At 36.3% G+C, this 22,906-nt stretch overlaps 3 protein-coding genes across 4 annotated transcripts in view; 1 reads left to right on the top strand and 2 right to left on the bottom strand.

Moving 5' to 3' along the window:
• Window positions 1-22,906, top strand: part of LOC110448559 — a 53,009-nt gene that overhangs the window by 11,490 nt on the left and 18,613 nt on the right. For both annotated transcript variants that reach the window (XM_021494853.1, XM_021494854.1), the window contains exons 4-7: window positions 133-281; window positions 19,571-19,671; window positions 19,873-20,016; window positions 20,559-22,670. In XM_021494853.1, the coding sequence (XP_021350528.1) occupies window positions 133-281; window positions 19,571-19,671; window positions 19,873-20,016; window positions 20,559-22,670 (2,506 nt within the window). The remainder of the gene's footprint in view (window positions 1-132; window positions 282-19,570; window positions 19,672-19,872; window positions 20,017-20,558; window positions 22,671-22,906) is intronic.
• On the bottom strand, window positions 2,743-8,533 carry LOC110448561. Its single transcript, XM_021494856.1, has 2 exons — window positions 8,246-8,533; window positions 2,743-5,219 (listed from the first exon to the last, which is right to left on the bottom strand). Exon 2 carries the CDS (start codon window positions 5,210-5,212, stop codon window positions 4,664-4,666), a length of 549 nt encoding a protein of 182 aa, XP_021350531.1. The 5' UTR covers window positions 5,213-5,219; window positions 8,246-8,533; the 3' UTR covers window positions 2,743-4,663.
• Window positions 12,014-15,970, bottom strand: LOC110448560. The gene is made up of 2 exons (XM_021494855.1): window positions 15,674-15,970; window positions 12,014-14,886 (listed from the first exon to the last, which is right to left on the bottom strand). The coding sequence occupies exon 2, from the start codon at window positions 14,774-14,776 to the stop codon at window positions 13,610-13,612; it is 1,167 nt and encodes a 388-aa protein (XP_021350530.1). The 5' UTR covers window positions 14,777-14,886; window positions 15,674-15,970; the 3' UTR covers window positions 12,014-13,609.

Below are 22,906 nucleotides of genomic sequence, written 5' to 3'. Positions count from 1 at the left end.
GTTTGCAGTGCAGTGCACTATCGTAATTAGTTTATTGTGACCTTGCAAATTTAATTCCAAGCTTATGAAAAATAACACAAGAGTATAAGAAATGTATTTGGTTTATTCTGATTGTAATTGTTTTTCCCTTAGAACCAAAAGAGCAGAGTTGAAAGAAGATGGCCGACATACCAGAGATGTGCAAGATCTGTTTGCTTTCTTACTTGTGAAAGATGAAAAATTAGTTAACCAGATCACCCAATATGGACTTCGTTCCCGAGAGATTTCATTCAACGCCCTTGGTAAGTCTATAATTGCTTTCTATGATTCATATGATGCCTGCAATGATACTGATTTAAGCAGTACAAACCGATATTTAGCACTGAAATTTATCTTCTCACAGGGTATTGTTAATTTTTCAGCACAGTGAAATTCATTTTCTACCAAGGTGAAATTCATCTCATAGAAAAGTGAAATTTATCATCTAGCAGGATGAAATTTATTAACTAGCATAGTGAAATCAACCTCTAGCACCTATACACCATATGCTTTCAAGCCTGCTAGCATCACATGGTAAGATGTCATTTTTCATCGGTAGTCCCGTATTTGTCAATCAGTCTGTCTAAACTATTTTTGTAGAAATTCTACAGGGGATCATGTCGAATGAAATTTGGTATGCAGGATCCCCTAGCTAGGTTCATATTGTTGTACATGGCTAAATTTGAGATGGACTGGAAAAGCAAATGGCCACTAGTCAGCCTTCTTGGATTTTCTATGTCAATTTATTAGTCAGAGCTGTTTATTGGAAACTACTCAACTGTATACAAAATTCCCTAAGTTCCTAGCTGGACCTGCTTCAAATTTGCCCAATCCGGGTCTCCCGCTACTGAATGTCTAACAAGATCAATATTAAGTATTAGTTGCGTGCCCCTGTGGCTATTACGAAAACAAAAAGGACCTTGATAAAACTCGTCCGTTTGCAGTTGGAACATGATTCATTTTGAGATGAATCAGAACAAATCCCCTCAAGACAGCATTTTGTGACATGATTTGCACGATTCCCTAAATTAGCACATGTACTTGTTCAACTCGTTCAAGAAGAAAGCCTATATATCGGTAACATTTGGTGGTCTTTCAATGGTGGGTGAGAAGCTCCATCGGGGAGCTCTTGTTCCCAACAGAAGCAGTAATGAACACAGAAAATCTTCACCGGAAAAAATAACACAACATGGCAGTCGTTTGTATTTTTATTGTGTTTGTCACATAAACGTGAACTGAACATAAAGCAAAAGCTGACCAGATCTATAACATTATAAACTTTGTGAACAGCTAATCATAATTAAGGATCCCCGTACCACTGCAAAAAACTGTAACGAAGTGTTGGAAAATGTTTTTCCCAGCATTACTTTAGCTTTGTTATTCATTTCTGAAGAAAATCATACTTTACGTAACTTTAATGAAAAATAATAAAGATGAGTTAAACAAAATATAATCAACAACAGTGTTCCGAGTTCAAAAAGAAATCAGCGGAGCTAGACCGAGATTTGAAATCCTGAATGTCAGATTGCTATACTATCACTCTAACCGATTGTCCTACCTCATCAACTGAATTGTCTTGACGTAGACTTATGTCTAAAATGTAATATACATGTATACACATGCCGGTATACATGTCACTAAAGTGTTCATAATTATGGTCCCGTATCGGAGATATGGCTGCCCTATAGTAATCACTGTCTGTCTGTCCATCTGTCTGTCTGTCTATCCGTCCACAAATTTTGTTCCTGGCTAATAACTTTGGTAGTTAATGACCGATTTACATGAAACTTGGTCAAGATGTTCAGTTAACAAAAATACACGCTGAGGAAAAAAGTCAAGGTCAAAGGTCAAGGTCATTAGGTTCTAGGGTCCAGGTCAAATTTTGCATCTTTTCACTGATGAACATTTTGTTATGACATTATGAAGCAAAAGTTGGTTGGAATTTAACAAGGAGTCAACTGACTTAGGTCAAGGTCACTGGGTCAATGTCAAGGTCAACTATTGTATCTTTTTACTGATGAACACTTTTTATGTTATTATAAAGCAAAGTTGGTCGGAATTAAAGAAAAAAGGATCATTGAGTTTAAGATCAAGGTCATTTGGGTCCAAAGGTCAAAGACAAAGTGGATCTCTGACTTTGACCCTTTCTCTTGAGGGAGGAGGTATTGAAGGTGTAATAAAACAAATCAAAGCTAACAAATGAGTATTGCACGTACAGGTATCTACATTTCTGTTAGCCCAGCAAATATGGAGGTGGAAGGAAACAAGACTCACATCATAGTACATGTTAAATGTATATTTTGCTTCCTTGCGATTTTTTTGAAGTCCAAATGTCAAACAATAAGCTCAACTATATGGGCAGATTGCTTCTTGATGATTATGGGGGATATATTGCCATAAGACGGGGCCCTTACTGACCTGTCAGTGTTCTAGTTAGTACTATCAATACATAAGGGCTCTAATTTGTCCATTCTACTGCAGTAAAAAGAATAATTCAATAAAACAAAAATGAACTTAATATTTAATATATATGGTGAACTGGAATTTAAGATGACTTATAAAGGTGATGACTGTTAATCAGTTAAAAAAAAAAAATACAATAAATGGGAAACAACAACATTTGACAAAGTTTGTTGTTTATCATTTAAACAAATCTTGTCTCGATAATGAATGATAAACAATTTATTGGAACAAATCTTGTTTAAATGATAAATGATTAACAATGATATTTGACAGATTTTCATTGTTTATTATTTAAACAAATTTGATTTAAATGATAAATGATAAACGATAGACAAAAGAACTTTGACAGGTCTTGTTGTTTATCATTTAAAAAAGTCTTATTTCAATAATAAATGATCAACAATGCATTTAAACAACTCTTGTAGAAATAAAGAATGCTTAACAATGATATTTGACAAATTTTGTTGTTTATCATTTAAACAAATCTTGTTTAAATGATAAACAAAAACCCAATGATGATAACGATGTATTGTGTTATATACAGCAGTCAACATGTTGAGTGCACGTGGCAGTATATATAATTACAGCACCGGCTCACTTCATAGACGATATTGTTATCAATGTGGACTAACGAACACTTCCTGCTAATTAAGGCTTTTATCAATATTTTTTTAAGCAAAAGCCATTACGAATATGCTAAGGCAAAAATATAAGCCATTACGAATATGCTAATGCAAAAATAAGCCATTACGAATATCCTGAGGCAAAACTGGGAAAATTGGGATTGTTTTTAATGTGACCAATCTTCCTTGTTATAACTGTGAAACCTTCCATATGAGCCCTGGTTAAACATGTACACTGTATCATATTTAATGAATTATCAGATGCAACATTTTTTTTTTCTGGGCAAAGGGGTTCATGTTTTGGGGTAAGAGGGTTCAAAGGAAGGAGATTTTCCCTGTTTTTTTCAGTTAAATGTATGAATAAAGAATAGAAAATATATACAAAATATTTTTATAGCAGCATATACATACCTGATCAATTTATAGAGATTGTAGATCACCACATTTACACAGATAGATATGAAAATGTAACATTTGTAAAGATGAAAGTATGGATATGACAAAAATAGGCAAGTAATGCACGATGAAAAAACACATGATGAAATATCGACATTTCTTTCGGGAGTTTTAAACTTAAGCTTGAAAGTGTAACAAGCACATTCATTTAATCAAGAAATTGCATCAACACTTACATTGGTATAGTCTAGGACTATGAGCTTAACATTATGACACCTGACGTTGATCAGCAGAGATATCCAGTAGTATCAGAAGTGCTCTGTTGGGCGGCATTGATGCCTGGATGGAAAGCAGATGAAAGGCTGTATACATGTATATAAAATAAATTGTCATCACTATGATGTTCAATATGCTCGGAAACCACTTTTTCGGAATTTTGGGCAAGAATGACAAGTGTGACACAAGTTGGCAGTTATTCTGTATGTCATTGTCTGAACCAAGTGTTGGGATTTGATTGATTTCACAAGATTTCGACAAGAGTCCTTGCATAGATAATGTTGTCGAAGGTTTGATCAAGCTGCGTCAAGTGCACAACTTGGATTTATCTTAATGTCAAAGAAACAGACACAGTGTAATAATAGTATCATGTTATTGTCAGACTTCAACCTTGTTTAATACAGTACATTCCACTTAATATCATGCCGCTAAATGTCACTTTTTGGTTATTATCATGTTTATTTGATGCACCGTTTTTCCTTCTATATAATCTATTCAATTCAATTATTTTATTATCACTTGTTTTGATGTAGGTTTCACCTTAATATCACTTCATCTTGTACCGTAAACCTCCAAAATCCACCCTTCACTGTCAAAATCTGTATTTACAATGGTTCATTTCAGTCTTCAGATATATACTGTGTCTTGTGAGCTTTGTACTAACGTTCACTGTCATGATAATTTTCCCTCAATAAAAAGGGCAAAAAGGCGAAAATTAGACTACCACAAACTTTTCCCAGTATACAGTGTTGAACACCAAGATGGCATCACTCAATTAACTCCAACAGGTTAAACATGTAACAGTCAAGAGCACTGTTGGTTTTTATTTTTTTTATGCTTTTTTGATGAAGACTAAGAGTCATTGTCCACCGATATTTTATATTGCACTATAATGCGGTGCCCTGCGGCTGTTCAGTGATTGGGCGGTCTGCTGACTCGTGATTGTAATTCTGTGGCTGTATAGTTATGACATCCTTCTCCGGATCAAACAGGGTAGCGTAGGGAGGTGGGTCATCCACTGGAGCAGAAGGTTGCGGTCCTTGTGTATTTTGTTGCTGAGGGTATGAACCTTGTGGCGGAATTTGTTGGTTGGCATATGTACGGACTACATTTGTGTTATCTCTACGTCTTCTTCTGTCCTGGTCCTCACAACAACAATCATCATAGAACCAGACGCAAAATAACGAACCGCAGCCATGGTGGTGGTGACCGTGGTCGACGGGGCCACTTCCGTCTACCTGGGTGACATGGCCGCCTGCACAACAGTCACAGTCACACGGACAGAATCCACAAAATCCACAGTCGCAGTTGCAGCAGTCGCCGCCATTACACCCATCGCAGCAGTCACAGCTAGGACAATCACAGTCACAGTCTCCGCAGTCACAGTCTCCGCAGTCTCCGCAGTCTCCACAGTCTCCGCAGTCAATGTCACCCATAGTGGCACTAAAAACATAAACAAAAAGAAGTGATTAAAATCACCCATAGCAGCACAGTAAACAATCGCCCATAGGGGCACTGTAAAAAAATACAACAGAAAGTGTTCAAAATCATCCATAGCAGCACAGTAAACAATCACCGATAGCAGCACAATAAACATTCACCCATAGCAGCACAGTAAACGATTACCCATAGCAGCACAATAAACAATCCCCCATAGCAGCACAGTAAACAATCACCCATAAGTAAACAATCACCCATAGCAGCACAGTAAACAATTACCCATAGCAGCACAATAAACAATCACCCATAGCAGCACGGTAAACAATCACCCATAGCAGCGCAATAAACAATCACCCATAGCAGCACAGTAAACAATCACCCATAGCAGCACAGTAAACAATCACCCATAAGTAAACAGTCACCCATAGCAGCACAGTAAACAATCACCCATAGCAGCACAATAAACAATCACCCATAGCAGCACAGTAAACAATCACCCATAGCAGCACAGTAAACAATCACCCATAGCAGCACAGTAAACAATCACTCATAGTGGCACTGAAAACATAAACAAAAAGAAGTAAAAATCATCCATTCGTAACCTTTGTGTTACCTGTAACTTTTGTAGGTTTACCTGTAACCTTGGTGATACCTGTAACTGATACCTGTAACTTTTGCAGGTTTTAGTTCTAACCTTTGTGTTACCTGTAACTTTTGTAGGTTTTAGTTGTAACCATTGTTACCTGTAACTTTTGTAGGTTTAACTTGTAACCTTTGTGTTACCTGTAACTTTTGTAGGTCTACCTGTAACCTTGGTGATACCTGTAACTGATACCTGTAACTTTTGTAGGTTTTAGTTGTAACCATTGTTACCTGTAACTTTTGTAGGTTTAACTTGTAACCTTTGTGTTATCTGTAACTTTGTAGGTTTTGGTTGTAACCTTTGTGTTACCTGTAACTTTTGTAGGTTTTAGGTGTAACCTTTGTTACCTGTAGCTTTTGTAGGTTTTAGGTGTTACCTTTTGGTTACCTGTAACTTTTGTAGGTTTTAGTTGTAACCATTGTTACCTGTAACTTTTGTAGGTTTAACTTGTAACCTTTGTGTTATCTGTAACTTTGTAGGTTTTGGTTGAAACCTTTGTGTTACCCGTAGCTTTCATAGGTTTTAATTGTAACCTTTGTGTTACCTGTAACCTTTGTAGGTTTTACCTGTAACCTTTGTGTTACCTGTAACTTTTGTAGGTTTAACTTGTAACCTTTGTGTTATCTTACCTGTAACCCATATGTCTTAGCTATAAATTCAATATATCTTGCCTGTTTCTTTTGTAATTAAAGTTATTTGTTATATTTGATAGTCCTGCCTGTAGCTGTTTGTATGTCATACCCTTAATCTTTGTCTAAGTTCTTCTTCTTATCTGTAGTAAAATGTGATTATGAAAAAAAGTTGAATAAAAAAAAAAAAAATCTTCTTTTACTAGTAATTATAACAGGTATGGTATATATATACCTAAATGTATTTCAGCGTAGTTTACTTTACCTGTATGTTGCTTTACCTGTATGTAGTATATATACTGTAGTCAATTGAGATATGTGTCCTGCCACCGCTGTAGCTCCCAATCAGATTTACCGTTAGATAGGACCCTATATATCTGTATAGGTTTCCTTATTACTGTCAGTTCAGGGAAGCATACTCCTTAATAATTTCCTACTGCTATAGGAAGTTGTTTTTACTTCACCGACTCATTTATGGTAACGGGGGATCAGTCAAGCATAGCAGCCCATCAGTTATGTTGTAATACCTGGTGATTGTGCGTATAGGTAAACACTGCAGTGTATGTATAGCAGTTATTTTTTTTTTAAACTTTGACTTGCTTTTTAAATTGTCAAGTTTATGAAATAGTGGATAACAAACATGCCAGTGCTAAAAATATTTTATTGTGAGTTTGAGTTAAAAATATTTAATCATTTGTCTTTAAGTTCAGGAAATTTAGTCAGTCACCTGTTATGATGGTTTATCTATGATTGCCAAAATGGTTACGTCTGACAATATATAGTATCAATGTAAGAGAATGCAACTTATCAAAACATACTTTTAAAGGATTTTTTCAAAACTCGCAAAAAAGTGACATTATACCAGGGAAAATAACATCCCTATTTAGCTACCTATATCTTAATTAAAATTCTGGGTTGGATAAGACAAGCATACATTTTACCAATATTGGCCTTATTTGATTTATTAGGGCCCTGCATAGGGATGCGTATGCCCTACATGTATCTATCCATCTGTCTGCCTGTCTGTCTGTCTGCTTTCGTTTCCTCAAATCAAGGAGAATCCACAAGTCTGAAGGGGGGGGGGGGGATCCAATGAGAGAAATATTTATTCAACAATGGCTTGATAGGCATTGGGCTTTATTCTGACTTGATGGATGTGCCAATGGCTATGGTATCTATTATATCATGATTGTTAACACTATATATAATGGTACAGATTATTAATAATGTGAGAATTGACCTGGTATTCTGTGTATTTAACAGACTACATATGTGTGTGTTTAAATGACGCTTATTTAATGTAGTATACCCCGTAGGTGATTCCATGTTCTTAGTGTACTAAGCTGAAGTAAGGTGTGTATATAGGTTATTGATTATAGTGAAGTAAGGTGTGTATATAGCTTATTGATTATAGTGAAGTAAGGTGTGTATATAGCTTATTGATTATAGTCCTCACCCTGCAGGTTCCCATGAAGGCCAGCTCTGGTACATCTTCATGGGTACTGTGAAAGTTTACTGTATACAGAACCTACACCATTTCACAAGGAAGCTTTATAACAAAAACATTTCAAGAGACTCCGAGTGTATTTAAGTTGTTTGTGAATAATCCAAGTATGTCCCTCAACAACAAGTCAGGTCACTATATATACAACATATAATGTTTAGTCAACATGGTAGGTATCATCTATCATCTTTCATACTTACCTATAATTAGGCATGAATGTGTATCAGACATTGTGTACCTGTTATATTCTTACCTGTTCAAGAACTGTTGGTAACTTTCACTTCTCCCTTGTGTGTTCTAGCTATTGAGTGAAATCTGGTGTATCCTGTGATTTATATACATGTATACCCCGGGGCTTAAGGACTGGCCGTATTGACTGCTACTATTATCAGTTCCGTCTCACAGTCACAAGGTAGTCAGGTCATGCATCGTGTCCCTCTTCCTATTTACTCTCCTGATATATTGGTATGTGGGTCACACACATTGTGTTATTTGTATACTTTAAATATCACTGCTGCAGTGAACACTCTACTTGTCCCCCATTGGCTGATTTTCACTAACACAGGGGTTTGTTAAATTAATGTCTAATACACACATGCAGCTATATTGATATGGGTCACAACTCACCTAAACATATATATACACCTGCTTTGACCGATATATTTTGTAACGAACCCCTGTGGTCTGACAGGAAGTAACTTTGGATGATCTGTTTGCTTAGTTATGTTATGTGTATAACATATCATCAAAAATAAAAATAGTGTGTTTTAGTTCACCAGGAGGCAGAATGTGTACACTTTAAATTTTTACCAAAATGATCATTTATCAATCATTAACAATTTTGAAATAAGCAGCATGTTTTTAAAAAAAATGCATAAATAACTTATTTAATCTGTGTCCCTGTAACTGATTTAATTAATCGCTGTCATGTTAATTCCACAGGTATTTTTCTTGTTTTTGGTATTTTAGATAAAGACTGCGTGATTGTGAAAATGAACTGATTTTTAAAATAATAGCTTTAATTTACATTTTCCTTTTCTTTCATGACACAAAAAGGTTTAAAGGGTAATTTAACAGTTTTACAAAGAATGCTGATATTCTTTTTCCTTTGAACAGCTAGAAACTCTACTGTTGGCTATTATGAAAATGGAAGAATCGCCATTGTTAATTTCTGAAAAAAATGCTAGATAGTGATATGTTTTTATAAATGGTATTTTTCATGAATCATTGGACATGAGTTCTTAAAAAATAACATCCACATCTGAAAAAAATAGGGTAGGTTGGTGGGTATTTTTAGATGTTTTAAATAATAATATGAGGATTTAGATATTTGGTTTTGGTTTCGATACCTGCCTATGAAGTAGAGAGAGTATATATATGTTTGCCTTGTTTGTTTGTCCATCAATTTATTTGCATCCGGTGGACAAATTATACCAATACTTGGAGTACTTTTGAGTGAGATAAAATTGTTTGGGTCGGAGATAAGAACTTAAGGGTCAGTCAATGTACCAAGACATATTTTTAGATGTTTTAAATAATAATATGGGGATTTAGATATTTGGTTTTGGTTTCGATACCTGCCTATGAAGTAGTTGCTGCATTACATCATGTAAGGGTTATAAATCATAAATCAATATTATATAAGATATGATATAATGTCAGATATGACATAACATAGATTTATAATATTTTGTCCATTGAAAAAGTGGAAAACTAGAAAATTTGGCTTTGTGGGGATTCGCCTTGCTGTTCTTAACTCATCCACCGCTGAAATTTCATGATGAACTGTTCCAACCTTTGAATTGGAAGAGTTCAAATGTGTCTTCAGGGGTGAATGAGTTAATCACTGAACAAATCTATCCATTTACAAATCTGACATCCAACATGGCTACCAGTGGGGGCAGACGTAAGGCCCCTATAGAATTCTTGTCTCAAAAACATATTCTTTGATGTGTAGTTACTAAATGATAATCCATTTCCAGCAAGCAACCGAATTTCAATTAGAAACCATTCAGAAAATTCTAACCTGATAAATAAAAGAAATATATGTTTTTGATTTTTCAGTTGATTTATTACTCGAATTAACATTTAAGTTGACATTATGATATGATCTATGTAATGTCACAGTATTCTGTTTTAATGTCTCCTTATATGGTAATGGATACCAGTCGAGCATAACATGTTATCAGTCATGTGTAACAGGTTTTTCGGCAATACATGCATCTAGCTATTTTGTAATACCGAGTGATTGTGTGTTTATGTATGCACTGCAGTGTAGTGCAAATAAAATTTGAAGAAACTTTAACTGGCTTTCTAAGTTGTCAAGTTTATGAGTTATCAAATTGAAGACAAACTCAAATAATATAAAGTTAAATATCTGGTTTAAATATACTTCTACTTTATTTACTCTATATAAAAGTAATTGGTAAATCGAATAAATCCCCACTTTTGCCTGACTGTGTTTTAGTCCTGTGTGTTAGTCTGGGAACTAAAACACACCTTCTGAACTAAAGCACACCTACACTCGGGTGTTACCGCTGAGCCAATTAGGCGAGAGGTGGGCAGAGCTTGTTACCGAACTTGGAAGCGACACGCGAGGTGGGCTGAGCTTGCTACCGAACTCGGAAGCATTTGGCTCCATTGCCATCAAAAGGGTAGTTGGGACGTGAAGCATTACAGCTTATGGTTACAAATATTTTCTAGTTAAAACTATCTCTCCAGTGTGTATCGGTATAATAAAACGGTTAAAGTATGGGGTTAAGGGATATAGTTTCTGGTGTCCCTTGACCATGCCTATTTCGCCTCGGGAAATAGACCTGGTCTCAGGACACCAGAAACTTGATATATCCTTCAACCCCTTACTTTCATTGTATATTATTCTCCACCTATAATAATGATATTTTGTTATGTATGGCGTATATGATGGCCAATGACCCGAACCACACAGCAGCTGAAAAGTGTGGATGAAACTCAGAACAGAAGTTTTAAAGAATTATTGGACACAAGTACTTAAAAATTACTTTGATAATGGGGATGAGAAAGGGCAATGTGCTATCAAAAGGTGCATTCAAAATTGAAGCGGTTATTATTGGTAAAATACTAGCCGCTTCCTACTGACTCAGTAAGGGAGAATTTCTCTCTAGCCCATTCGGTAGAGCATAAGACTAGTAAGCCAGAGGTCCTGGGTTCAAATCCTATCGGATGAATTGAAAAATAATAAACTCTGTTACATTGGCGCCCACATAGGGACCCAGAAGATTTGACAAAAATGCTCAGGGATACTTGCAAAGGAATCGCTATGACCCCTGGAAAACTCGGGACAAGTTCTTCCCTGGAGAGGGGAGTATGTCCCCCTGGTAAAATACTAGCCGCTTCCTACCAACTCGGCTAGGGAGAATTTCTCTTTAGCTCTTTCGGTTGAGCCTAGGACTAATAAACCGGAGGTCCCAGATCGACTCCTGGCAGAGGCATTGAAAAAGTAATGACCTCTATTACACTTAGATTAAATAGGTAAGGCAATANTCTGTCCGGAATATTGTGTCATGCATTTCTTAAAAACTATAGAAAGGATTTCTCTGCCCGAAATATTGTGTCAAGCGTTTCTTAAAAACCATAGAGGAGATTTTTCTCAAACTAAGTATATTACTTCCCTATGGAATGTTATCGTGCCCTTTCGCTCGTTGTTAAATTTGGACAACATTCAGAGTTATTGTTATTGGTTTTATTGGTTGGGCTGTTAAAAAAAATCAAAGTCCGACAAAAATAACCCATTTTTCGGTCCAGGTGTTCGACAGTAAAATTCCCGCCAGTTACTATTGTGCGAATATTCCTTTCCGTTCCCAGTGCCTGTTGCGATTATAGTGCGTCCCTCGCAACTTTCAGAGCAGTCGGGTTTCAGATGGCCTCTTTGCCAATAAAATTTCATTTTTCTGCCAAACTGGGCGTGAAGAGGTTTAATTTGTTGTGAAGAATTAAATAGATTCTTAAAATTAAATAAAATTCAGCAAATACATGAAATGTACAACAGCAAATGCCTTTAATTGTATTCTTCCATAACCATACATACATTTTGAATAGAAATAGAAATGAAGACTTTTACCAATCCTGAAAAAAGAAAATGGGCTGACAAAAGCTAAATCAATGTCAGAATATTGGGTTAAGTGTATCTTATATCTTATCAAGCACTGAAGGAACGTCTCTCAAACTTGGCATGATACTTTCCCATTAAGTATGTTCTCTTTTGCATGTTGTCAAATTTGGACCAAATTTCTCCGAGTTATGCTCCTTTTCAGATACATGTACATGTAACTGCTGTCCAGAATATTGAATATTATGTCAAACGTATGTAATACATTCCAGTACACTGAATACAACTCCTACAGTTTTCAGCTAAATTTCACCGATGTAACCCACACACTCTGAAGCTGTAAACCTGCAATTAAAAATTTGATCTGGCCAGTTTTATGGGGGTTTGCACCATTTTGTGAAACATTGGTCCAGACATATCGTCTATACTATTTCACCTAGAGTAACAAGATTTGGTCTGCAAGTACTTTTTAGGATGGATTCAAGTAAAACAAGTAGGTCACTGTGACATATGGTTTGACCTTTGACCCCAACCATTCGAAACGGTTTGTTTGGGGCATATCTTAGTATAGGCTAGTTGATCACCTGGACTAATCAAATTTGGTTTGCAAATATGTGCAAAAAGTAATAAAAATATGTCGCTCACTCAGTAAATGGTGGTGAAAACTGAGTCTTCAGTTTTGCTATGACATATTCAAGTAGTCAAGAATATGCTTTGATGTACAACAGGTGCTGTAGTATGATAAGAAAAATCAGTTGTCTTCAGTTATGAAATGTGTCAGATCAAAACCATTATTGTACAGTAGAAAATCAGTGATTTCTTTATGTTTTATACATTTTATCAACAATACGAACACATTACAATTGATTTTATGTGAAGAGAACTAAAATCATCAGACAATGTCATTCATACAGCTGTAAATTAGCTGAGAATGACAATTTGTTTTCTCAATCATGACAGTATAAAAGTTAATCATCATACCTGGTAGTTAAATCAAAAAGGAAATTCCTAATTTGTATTTGAGAGTGATAGATATTCATTTGATAAAAAATGGATTAATGCATCGACATTTCTAGTGTATTATCAATTTATCTGTTTGCACTTATAGTCGTATCACATGCACACTGACCCACTTTCACCTAATCAACCGGAAGATTTGATATCAAGGATCCTTGCGTTGTATATCACTGCCAAAAACCATTCGGGATACAAACCCTGGACCTCAGATCATATATTAATGACACTGTCGCTCAAAGCAACTGAGCTACCGGGTCAATCAAAGTATCCTGACCCAGCTTTGCTGCAGTTTAATCCGAAACAAAATTAAACGGAAGTTAACTGTGTGTACACAAAATTAAGTGGATTCTATAGTATTTTGCCTGCGATGGAACAGGGATCCTTAAAAATAAGCACCTGGTTGAGCTAGCAGTAGATATGTCACAAAGTAGTTTGCAATACATGATCTGAAGCTGTCGTGCTAACAAGGATCAAAGTGCAAAACATGCATGTACCTATGAAATATTGTCTTAATTACACAGAAGTCTGTCGATGATTTGTAATTAATATATTTCTAGTTTCCATGACAACAGGTCTCTGCATATCTTCACTGCACTGGTCTTCTATTGGTGTATCGGCACTTTCTGAAGAGCTGTCCTTTTCCTGTTCAACAATTTCCTGATTTCGTTCCATCTGCCGACTATCAACACTTGATTCAGAAGATATACTGTCGGTTCTCTTCTTCCCATAGTCATAGTCTGTAACAATGATCTGCACACCGTTGGTACAAACATCCCTGTAGTTGACCTTGACATTTGGTGTAGCTTTGTTACCATGGTAACAACTTTGATCATGATCGTTTTCAGAATCGGAGTCGAGCAATTGGTCAAATTCGATGCTGTCCATTTTTCTAGCTAATTTCCTTGTTTTGTATTGGATGGATTTGGTGGCGGTTCCGCTGCTTGTTGGTACCTCGTTGTGAGCTATAGTGACCGAGTCTGTCGTACCACACAAAGCCACGGAAGGGGGATGTTCTATTATTGCTGTGATAGTAGTTTCATTTTTGCCCTTATCGGAAGATCGGTAGTGGCCATCCTCACGATTCATCTCCTCTTCTTCACTTTCCGCCTTTGATCTCAGACTGCTTGTTTTGGAATCATTACCATAAACAGAATTATTATCTGTTGACACCAGATGGGTCTTCCCAGTTGATTCTTTGGGATACAGATGAGAATCCTTGCCCTTTTTCTGCGGCGTGGAGCTTTTTTTATATGCTCCAGGTATAGAATTCTCTAACACTTCCATCTCCTTCAAAATGTTCCGATCTTTTGCCAGGCAACAGTTGCTATGGAGACATTTTGGACAGATACGACTGTTTGAACATTTCTTGCACATGAAGGCACAACAGGGGACACAGGACAGATACCTACAGCATACCAAACACACCGCATCAAGGTCCTCACAGGTGTAGGTTACAGGGGTCGTAGTGACCTTGACCTCCTGTATATTACCAGGCTCATAATCTTCATCCAGCTCTGGTTCACAGAAATGAAATCGACATGTCATCTCTTGGCACTGATTGGTTGAACAGCATGGACACTCACAATTACAACAGACAAGACTACAGCAGAAACGCCAAGTTCGGTCAATAAATGAGTCAACCATCCGACACAAAATCGCAAAGCAGCAGTCTGTCGCCATACTGATACTTATAGAAGTAGGGGATTTTGAAGTGTTTTGTTGACTAAGGACGAACTTTGTTGACTAAGGACTAAGTTCATCCAAGTAGGACACTGTTTAAGCGATATAATCTGTAAAAAAAATATTTAAGAGTTAGTTACTCGTTTGTCAAGCAACTCATTTTGAGTCGTTTGATGAAAAGTGAATACATTAATAGTCAATGATAAAGATAATTCCTACGTTTAAAAAAAAGATTATTTAGACAAGAACTAAGTTATTTTCATTTTAATGAACATTTAATGAAAGTATAGTACATGTACTGTCAATGATTAACATAATTTCTGCTTTTAAATATAATTAAGTAGACAAGAAATAACTAATGTTCCTTTTAATGAATTAATCTGCAACAAATTTACTTAATAAAATTGAATCAAACAGTTAAAGTATCTGTAGCAGGTATGCCACAAGAATATTTCCTTGTAATAGGAAAAACTAGTCATATGACTTTTGTGTTCATTTCTTTGAAATTTGATTGTGAATATTTCTGATGATTTTTATTCTTTTTTTTTTTTTTAATTTTCCTTAAATTTTGGATTGAAAAAAACAGCAACTTAATTAGTTGAAAAGGAAGTATATATAGATGAGAAAATCTGTAATTGAATTTTATTAAAATATTTTCCCCAATCCTCGAGTATAAATGTTGTGATGGGGTTTTTTTTCAATTAGAAAGACATATATATAGACGCCTGGAAATAAATAGGATTTTAACTCTTTGTGAACATGTTCCTATACGAGTCTCAATGATCTGTAGTGTTGGTAATGCTATAAGTATGTGAAAAAAATATATATATGAATATAATCGGTTTTTATACGTGTATCATTTATAGTAGAATTACAGAAATTAAATTGTATACTTACATGCTCTAGCATCAGTCCCCGTGCACTTGATCAAGTACGGTTTTAACAGATGCACAAGCTGAAAGACCTGATTGTAATGCAAAATTCTATCTGTAAAATCCTCATTGATTTTTAACGGTGATTTCATCAAACAGAGTCCTTGTGATGTCTCCGTTAAAACATCGTCTAACTGGAGGTTTTTTGTCACATATTTGGTTTAATTACAGGTACGTATATATATATATATACGTGCGTGATGATGAAGCGGATTGTACGATAAATATAATGTCGGTGTATGTACAATATATGTTGTTCATATATAACATTTATAATTATGTTGTATGTGTATGCGTGAGGCCAGTGCATGAGGCCAGTGAAGGGGATAGGGACCATACACACATTACTTGGGAGAGTAGGGTTATTAATTTAAAATTTATCTTGCATGGAGCTTGCTTTATAGGCCATGTTGAGGGTCTGTCTTCAGATTATTTCTTGAAACTACTTTCCTAAAAAAACATCTTAAAGCCATGATATCTGGAAAGAAGTTTGCTAGGGAGAGGGCCGGGGCTAAGTTAGTTTAAGTATAAATGTTTTGGACTAACTTGTGTCTCCAAAGTTAGGCATTTTCTAACTAAGAGTTGATCACAAATGTATGCATAAATATGTATTTTAGTTTTCGTTTTCACAAAAACACCTTAACTCTGTCATATGGATTCAATCCCCAGACCTCTCTTGCCATTAAAACAAAGACCTTATGTTCTGTGATGCGTTTTGATGCGATATGTACTTTTCTGTAACATAATTGGCAATATTTACATTCTGTATGCTTAGACCCATTGACAAAAATTACATTCATAAATGCATAACACAGGTGTTCATAGAATCTCAGCACGTGGGAACTGATAGTAACCTGATCACACTGCGTAGTAATACACTACAAAAACTACTCACTCGGAACGACCGACCTAGATGCTTAATTCTTACATCTTAAAATATTATTGAACTGTGCTTTGTGAAATATCCACGTATTCACGTGTCCTGTGCTACAAATAAACATTGAATATGGAACTACATTTTGTTGTGTTATTGTTGTTGACGGTTGCTAAGATCTCTCACGATAGTGTCACATTTCCCCGCGAAAAAACACTGTTCTCGCCACTGCGTTGCACCCGTGTATAAGCAGGAACAAACCCTGTTTATTTGTTTTATTCGTTGTTATATCGATCCACTGAAAGGATTCGTCAATGTAAATATAAGGAATGATATTTATTTTTTCAACATTTATGAGGTCATAACAACAATGGGTTTTTGGACATATTTTACATGAATCGCTAACGCGATTCATTCAATATGTCCATAAACCCATTGTTGTTATGACCTCATAAATGTTGAAAAAATAAAAATCATTCCTTAAATAACTTCGTTAAAAGACAATACCACTCACATCAAGCATCAAATGATCTTTAAGTCCAGTGGGCCTTAATTAGTTTCCATGGTCCCAATCATTTTATTGTAACAAGGTTCAACTGAATATAGATCTATGCCATATAACTGGAAAACACTCGCCCGGTCAAATATTTGCCATTCACAGGTAAACTTCATATTTGCCCAGTTAATTGTGCCCATCATAGGTAATTACTATATAGGGTATTCTGCGTATTAATATTAAATTTAACGAATTCATCCTCATTACGGAAGATGAAAGAGATGTAAAACTGCGTCAAAAATTTCCCGGTGTACAGTATATTGATACAGAGCTTGCGCTTGTGACAAAGACTCAGCTTCACAGATTCCTGGGGAAAGTATATTGTGTACAGAAATAATTCTACTTAAGCCCTCTGGCAGATGAAGTGTTTCCGAGGTCCCTTTATCATTCCTTCACTTCCTGCACAATTTCCTTTTGACGTCAACCTCTCTGTATATTTGTTGTGTGTACACACATAATATTTGTAGTCTTTCACAAATGATGACAATCAGTACATCTGTTGAATATATTGACGATTGATAAGTCCTATATTTACGTAACTAGGCTAGACTGGTAACCCAGACAAGTTTAAGTGTGATCTTCACTTTTAATATACTGTATACCGTGAAACTTTTGCCTTTCACAGGAAAAAGCAAATTAGCCAGGTGTTCAGTTTCTTCACTTATAGTGACTATATGTAGTAAATGGTGAGTTAATAATAAATATACGCTGTCAGGATAAATTCCCCCTTATTATGGACGGCAAAATAGGCGACAGTTAAACTGTGGCGAAAAAATTTCGCAGTTTACAGTTAGAATTAAGTTTGACTGTGTATCCAAACTTATAAAATAATACAGGAAAAGATTAAAGAAGACAACTTAAATGATAATAATTATACTCATTCGAGGTTCTTATAAACTGCTTTATCACAACCTAGTTGGTAGGTTCTTTCAAAGCGGTTCACAAATTATTATCCATGGTTTATAGGGCCTTTGAATTTGCAATCAGCCAATATTTTTCTCAACTCCCTGGGGAGCATACAGCCGGTGCTGCCATTTCAGCGCTCACAGCTAGCATTCAACAATTCTAGCACTGCCCAACCACCTACTCATTTACAGCTGAGTAGACTGGAACATGCGGAGTATGTAAATTAACAGCAAGCAATCATTATTTGTAGAAATTCAGCTAAATGTAGATGGATATTAAAATTTGATATATATATAAAGGTATTAAAACTGAGTGCTGCTTCCTTGAAAAGCATGGGCATCAAGCTGGATACCCAGTTACATTTATAGTATTAAATAGGATACAAATGGACATAGCCTAGGCGTTGCTGCCTCTATATCCACATCAATATAAAGTGAAATACATTGTACATAAAATGTACACTACAAGCAAACGTCTTTATGCTTACCTTTAGTGAGGCAGTATTGCAACACATTCTGAAATTGTCAAAGACATGCAGGTACATGCATTTTCTATAAATAAATCAAAGCACAAATTGGTGCACCCAGTTTACTTAAGATATGGCCTTCCCGTCCTTTTTGTAGACTCATTGGTTTTCAGGCCATAACTTTTGTTTCTTTTTCATCAAGTTTAATAGGATCTTTTCATATATGTTCCTGCTTGGGGCCTTGAAACGTTGCAGGAAGTCTGCACCTGGTATATGAATGAGCAGGATCCTTATTGATTTTGAGGTCAGAAAGGTCAAGGACACAGTGAGCTGTTGTGCTAAAATTGTTCTTTGACTATTTCATCAATGGCCTTGATACTACTGGTACACTGTAATGTACCTGTGGATAGGGGAGTAACCCTATTTATTTTGAGAACAAAAGGTTAAAGTTCAGAGTCACAGTAACCTTTTCTGTGAAATTCTGTAATGGCTTTCTGAAGTAGAATATCTTTCCACCAAACATTTTGTGGAGTCAAAGGTCAAAGGTCTTGTTCAGTGACTTATTCTGAAAAATCGTTTGTGGACCTAGAGATTTTATTGTCAAAAAGTGAAACCATGTCCACACTCTGAGTAGAGTATTATTTGCCACCAAGGGCATTAAAATTTCACAGAATGCTTAAGCTTCCAAAAAATATGCAGAACCCTGAAGATTTAGGGGTTAAATGGTTAAAGGTTGAGGCAGAATAAAAAAAAAAATTGTGTTAAAATAATTTCCTGTGGAACATATGTATTAATTAAGCCATATTGTAAACCACTTTGGTTACCAAGGTGCCATGGTGTTAGTAAGCAAGAGACTGTTGTGTAAATGTACATCTAGTTTATATAGCCCTGTTCAGTAGTTAATGGATAGAAAATTTCTGCATGGTATGGTATATATCATAACTGCTAATTATACATCCCACCCCACCACATTGATTAGGGGTCAGGTGGTGTATATGAAAACATTGTATTGAGGGTTGCTTGGGAATGCTCTTTTAATGTTGGTATTTGATTTTTATAGGAGACAGTAAGATGGGTGTGCATGTTTGTCGACATGCCGATGTTCAATTGCGACTGGCGGAGGTATGGGGTCTGGATACCTGTAATATCGTCATCTTCAAGGTAATTTTAAGTCTTAATTACTGTTCGCAAATGTAATGTCATCTTGTCAAGATAGCTCTTAAAATACTGCAGTACTCTTTTCAACATCGTCATCTTCATGGTAAATTTGAAATATTGCATGTTGTCTGAAGCCGTTATGTTGCAACACAAAGTAAGTCTGCAATGCTTGCCTGCAATTTGTAAAAAAAAAACTTTTTTTAGGTGATCCTAGGAAAGTGCAAGGTCCTGAGCACACAAGGGAACACTTCAGAAAATGTGGAGCCCACGCCGAATTTTGACTGTCACATCAGTAAAACTAAGCCTTCCCTCAGTGATTCAGTGTCTATCCAGGCTGCAAGGTCACAGGTAACCACTCACATGAACAGTTACATCAGTTTTAAGCTTCTGCAAAAATGGTTTAGATTTGAAGTGTTGAACTTTTCATTAAATTCTACCGTTCTTTCCTTGATTATAAACGTGACAAAATTTTAGATAATACCAACAATGGATTACAATCTTGTTTTATTATAAAAAAATGTATCAAAAAGTTTATTTGAAAGGGGGAGTCGAGACATTTTGTTTGTTTCCACAAAATTGTTTTGAAATTATTCTCTGAAAAAAATTGTGCAGTTACCTCCCTTTACAGTGTAAATTGCCATTTAAAGTAAAAAGTTTAGATTCAGTATTTGGTTTTTTTCGAAATTTCTTTTCACTTATAAAACTTATCATTTTAATGCTAATATATAGTTGTACTGATAGGAATGGACAAAATAAATGATGGATAATGAATATGGTGTGAAAAAATCGCAAAAATTACATTATCTGAAGTATTTGTATGACCACATAAAGAGGAGATTTATGCTGCGTTTTTCTTGAAAAACAATTTGAAATAAATATCTCCATTACAGATATACTTGTACGAGTACAATGAGGACTGTGAAACTGTGGAGAGGCCTCGACACTGTATCCCCCATGCCATCGTGTCGTACAATAGGAAGTCCTCCAGGACCGTGGACACCAAAGCCAAGGGTTACACGTCGGAGAAATCCTCCGGGTACAGCAGAACTGTCAACAGGTCTGCTGATAACTCCAGATCCAGTAGACCCACTGCACGTCAGCTTCTACAGTCTGATGTACACGTGTCCCCAGCTGCTGCGACATTGGCAAGACAGCCATCATGGCCAGCAAGAATCGTGACAGAGGGAGAGGGTCAGTCAGTCCAAACCTCACCACGTATACCCGTGAGGTCTTTTTCATCTGATACAACCCTGCCCACCACTTACAGGATAGGCCAAGACCAACAGATGCACCCAAGTCCTGGGTTAGAGACTGTGGATGTCTATCAGACCAGAAAGGACCCTCGTGTAAGGAGGAATAGTGCACAGGAGTTGGAGGAGCTTAGTGCACAAGATGTTGATTTGAGGCCAAACCGAGGGGCTAGTCAGGATTTTGATGGTAGAATTATGCAGGTAGCCGACTACAACCACGGACATTTCGTTACAGGTGCAAGTCAGTCCAACCTTGTAACAGACAGCTCATTAGCCTGGTTTGATAACACTTCAGGAAGTGATGTGTCCTTTTCTTCGCAAGATGTTGATTATCGTAAAATGTATCGTAGTCAGGCGGAACAGGTGTCAAGTGCGGGTGGTGAGGCGAACTACGAAACCTATTCTACTGTAGGTCGCAGGCTGTCACAAGGCAGTGGTTGTGTTCTTAGTGATCCCAGACTTAATAGGACACAGGGCAGAAGTATTTCATCTGAATCTCAACTGAGTGAGGATGGGCAAACAGGGGGAGATAACTCTAATAGCGACGCTTCATCTAACAGGAAGAAAAAGGTGAAAACTCAGATATCCCTAGCAGCGTACAAAGCTCGTAAAAAACAAATAGAAGAATCGAAAACTTCTGAATTTAGTCCTTCAGAAAATTCACCAGTGCCAAACATCAATATGGATGTAGACAATTTGAAAAACATTTTACAGACTATGAATCCAAATCGGGATAATCCTGCTGCATCAACCACTGTTGGGTCCGTAAGTGCTGTTGAAGCATCAGAAATTCTTGAAAAGTTTGATAGAATACCAGATGTTAAAACTCATCTTGCAAATTTTGATGTTTCAAATTTGAAAATGATTCTCGAAACTGCAAAAACGCCAACAGAAACACCAACGTCCCCTGGATTTCCCTCTCAAGATACACCATCAAAGTCTGAAAAGTCCTCCGTAAAAAATGGATTGGAATCTAATTCAATTGAGAGCAATTCTACCCATGATGAATCTCAAAACACTGAATCTAAGCAAACAATACCTGAACAAAGTGAACAAATAGTGTTTTCTTCATCCTTGAGGAACAAAACTGAAGACGAAATAATATTTTTTCCGAATGTTAAATCAAAAGATTTGAAACCTATAACTCGCGATCAAAGCCCTTCTAGTGTAGTAATGTTAACGGAACAAAAAACTGCAACAGTGAAAGGTGATACTGCCAGGGCAGGAGGAGAAAGTGTGACAGAGGACTCCTTCTTTTCCCGTGTGAAATCTGAAGGGGAATTTAGCACAGACAGAAGCAAGATACCAGGTCTGAGTGCCAGCCCTTCCGAGGAAAGCGAAAATATGGACGCAGACCTTGTAAAACAACATGTTTCTAGTGAAAGTGTTTCGGACAGTAAGTCTGATAATAGTGCTGTTTTAAGTGAGACGACACTGCCACCAATAATAACCGGTGAATCAACGCCATTTAAACACAAACGTCCTCATTTCCTAGGTGACGGTATTGACAACAAGATCTCGCCGATTAGCCACGGTGAGCATGACGATTCGGACCTTGGTAACATCTCGTGTGAAGGGTCACTCGCCTCTCACCACACTTCTCTTGATAACACCTTGAATTCCTCCCCGATCAAGTCTTTCAGCGAATTTCACCATCTCACTCCAAAACAGCTGAAAGCCTTCATCGAGTCCCAGACCCAGTTGATGAAGCACTACAAAGACCCGAGAGATTTTAAGACTGCTGCAGACAGGGTAGGTTTTAAACAATACTCTTGAGTCAAGAGTTGTTAGATAGGCTCATTGTAATTATTATATGTTAAATATTGTTTTCCAAAGGAAAGGTTAATTCTTTAAAAAACATAAACTTCTCTTTCAAATAATTTTTTTGTAATTTATTTACCATCAAAATATGAAAATGTCATTTATGATTAAAAAAAAAATGAAAAGAAAAAAACTGGGAAGAGTTGTGAAGTTTTTTTATTAGCATA

This window comes from Mizuhopecten yessoensis, unplaced genomic scaffold, assembly GCF_002113885.1.
Source record: "Mizuhopecten yessoensis strain PY_sf001 unplaced genomic scaffold, ASM211388v2 scaffold4121, whole genome shotgun sequence".
NCBI lineage: Eukaryota > Metazoa > Mollusca > Bivalvia > Pectinida > Pectinidae > Mizuhopecten > Mizuhopecten yessoensis.
This window is presented reverse-complemented; position numbering and strand designations above follow the sequence as displayed.

Coding starts and splice junctions, on each gene's coding strand:
- LOC110448560 (XM_021494855.1), bottom strand. CDS start 14,776: ATGGCGACAGACTGCTGCTTTGCGATTTTGTGTCGGATGGTTGACTCA.
- LOC110448561 (XM_021494856.1), bottom strand. CDS start 5,212: ATGGGTGACATTGACTGCGGAGACTGTGGAGACTGCGGAGACTGCGGA.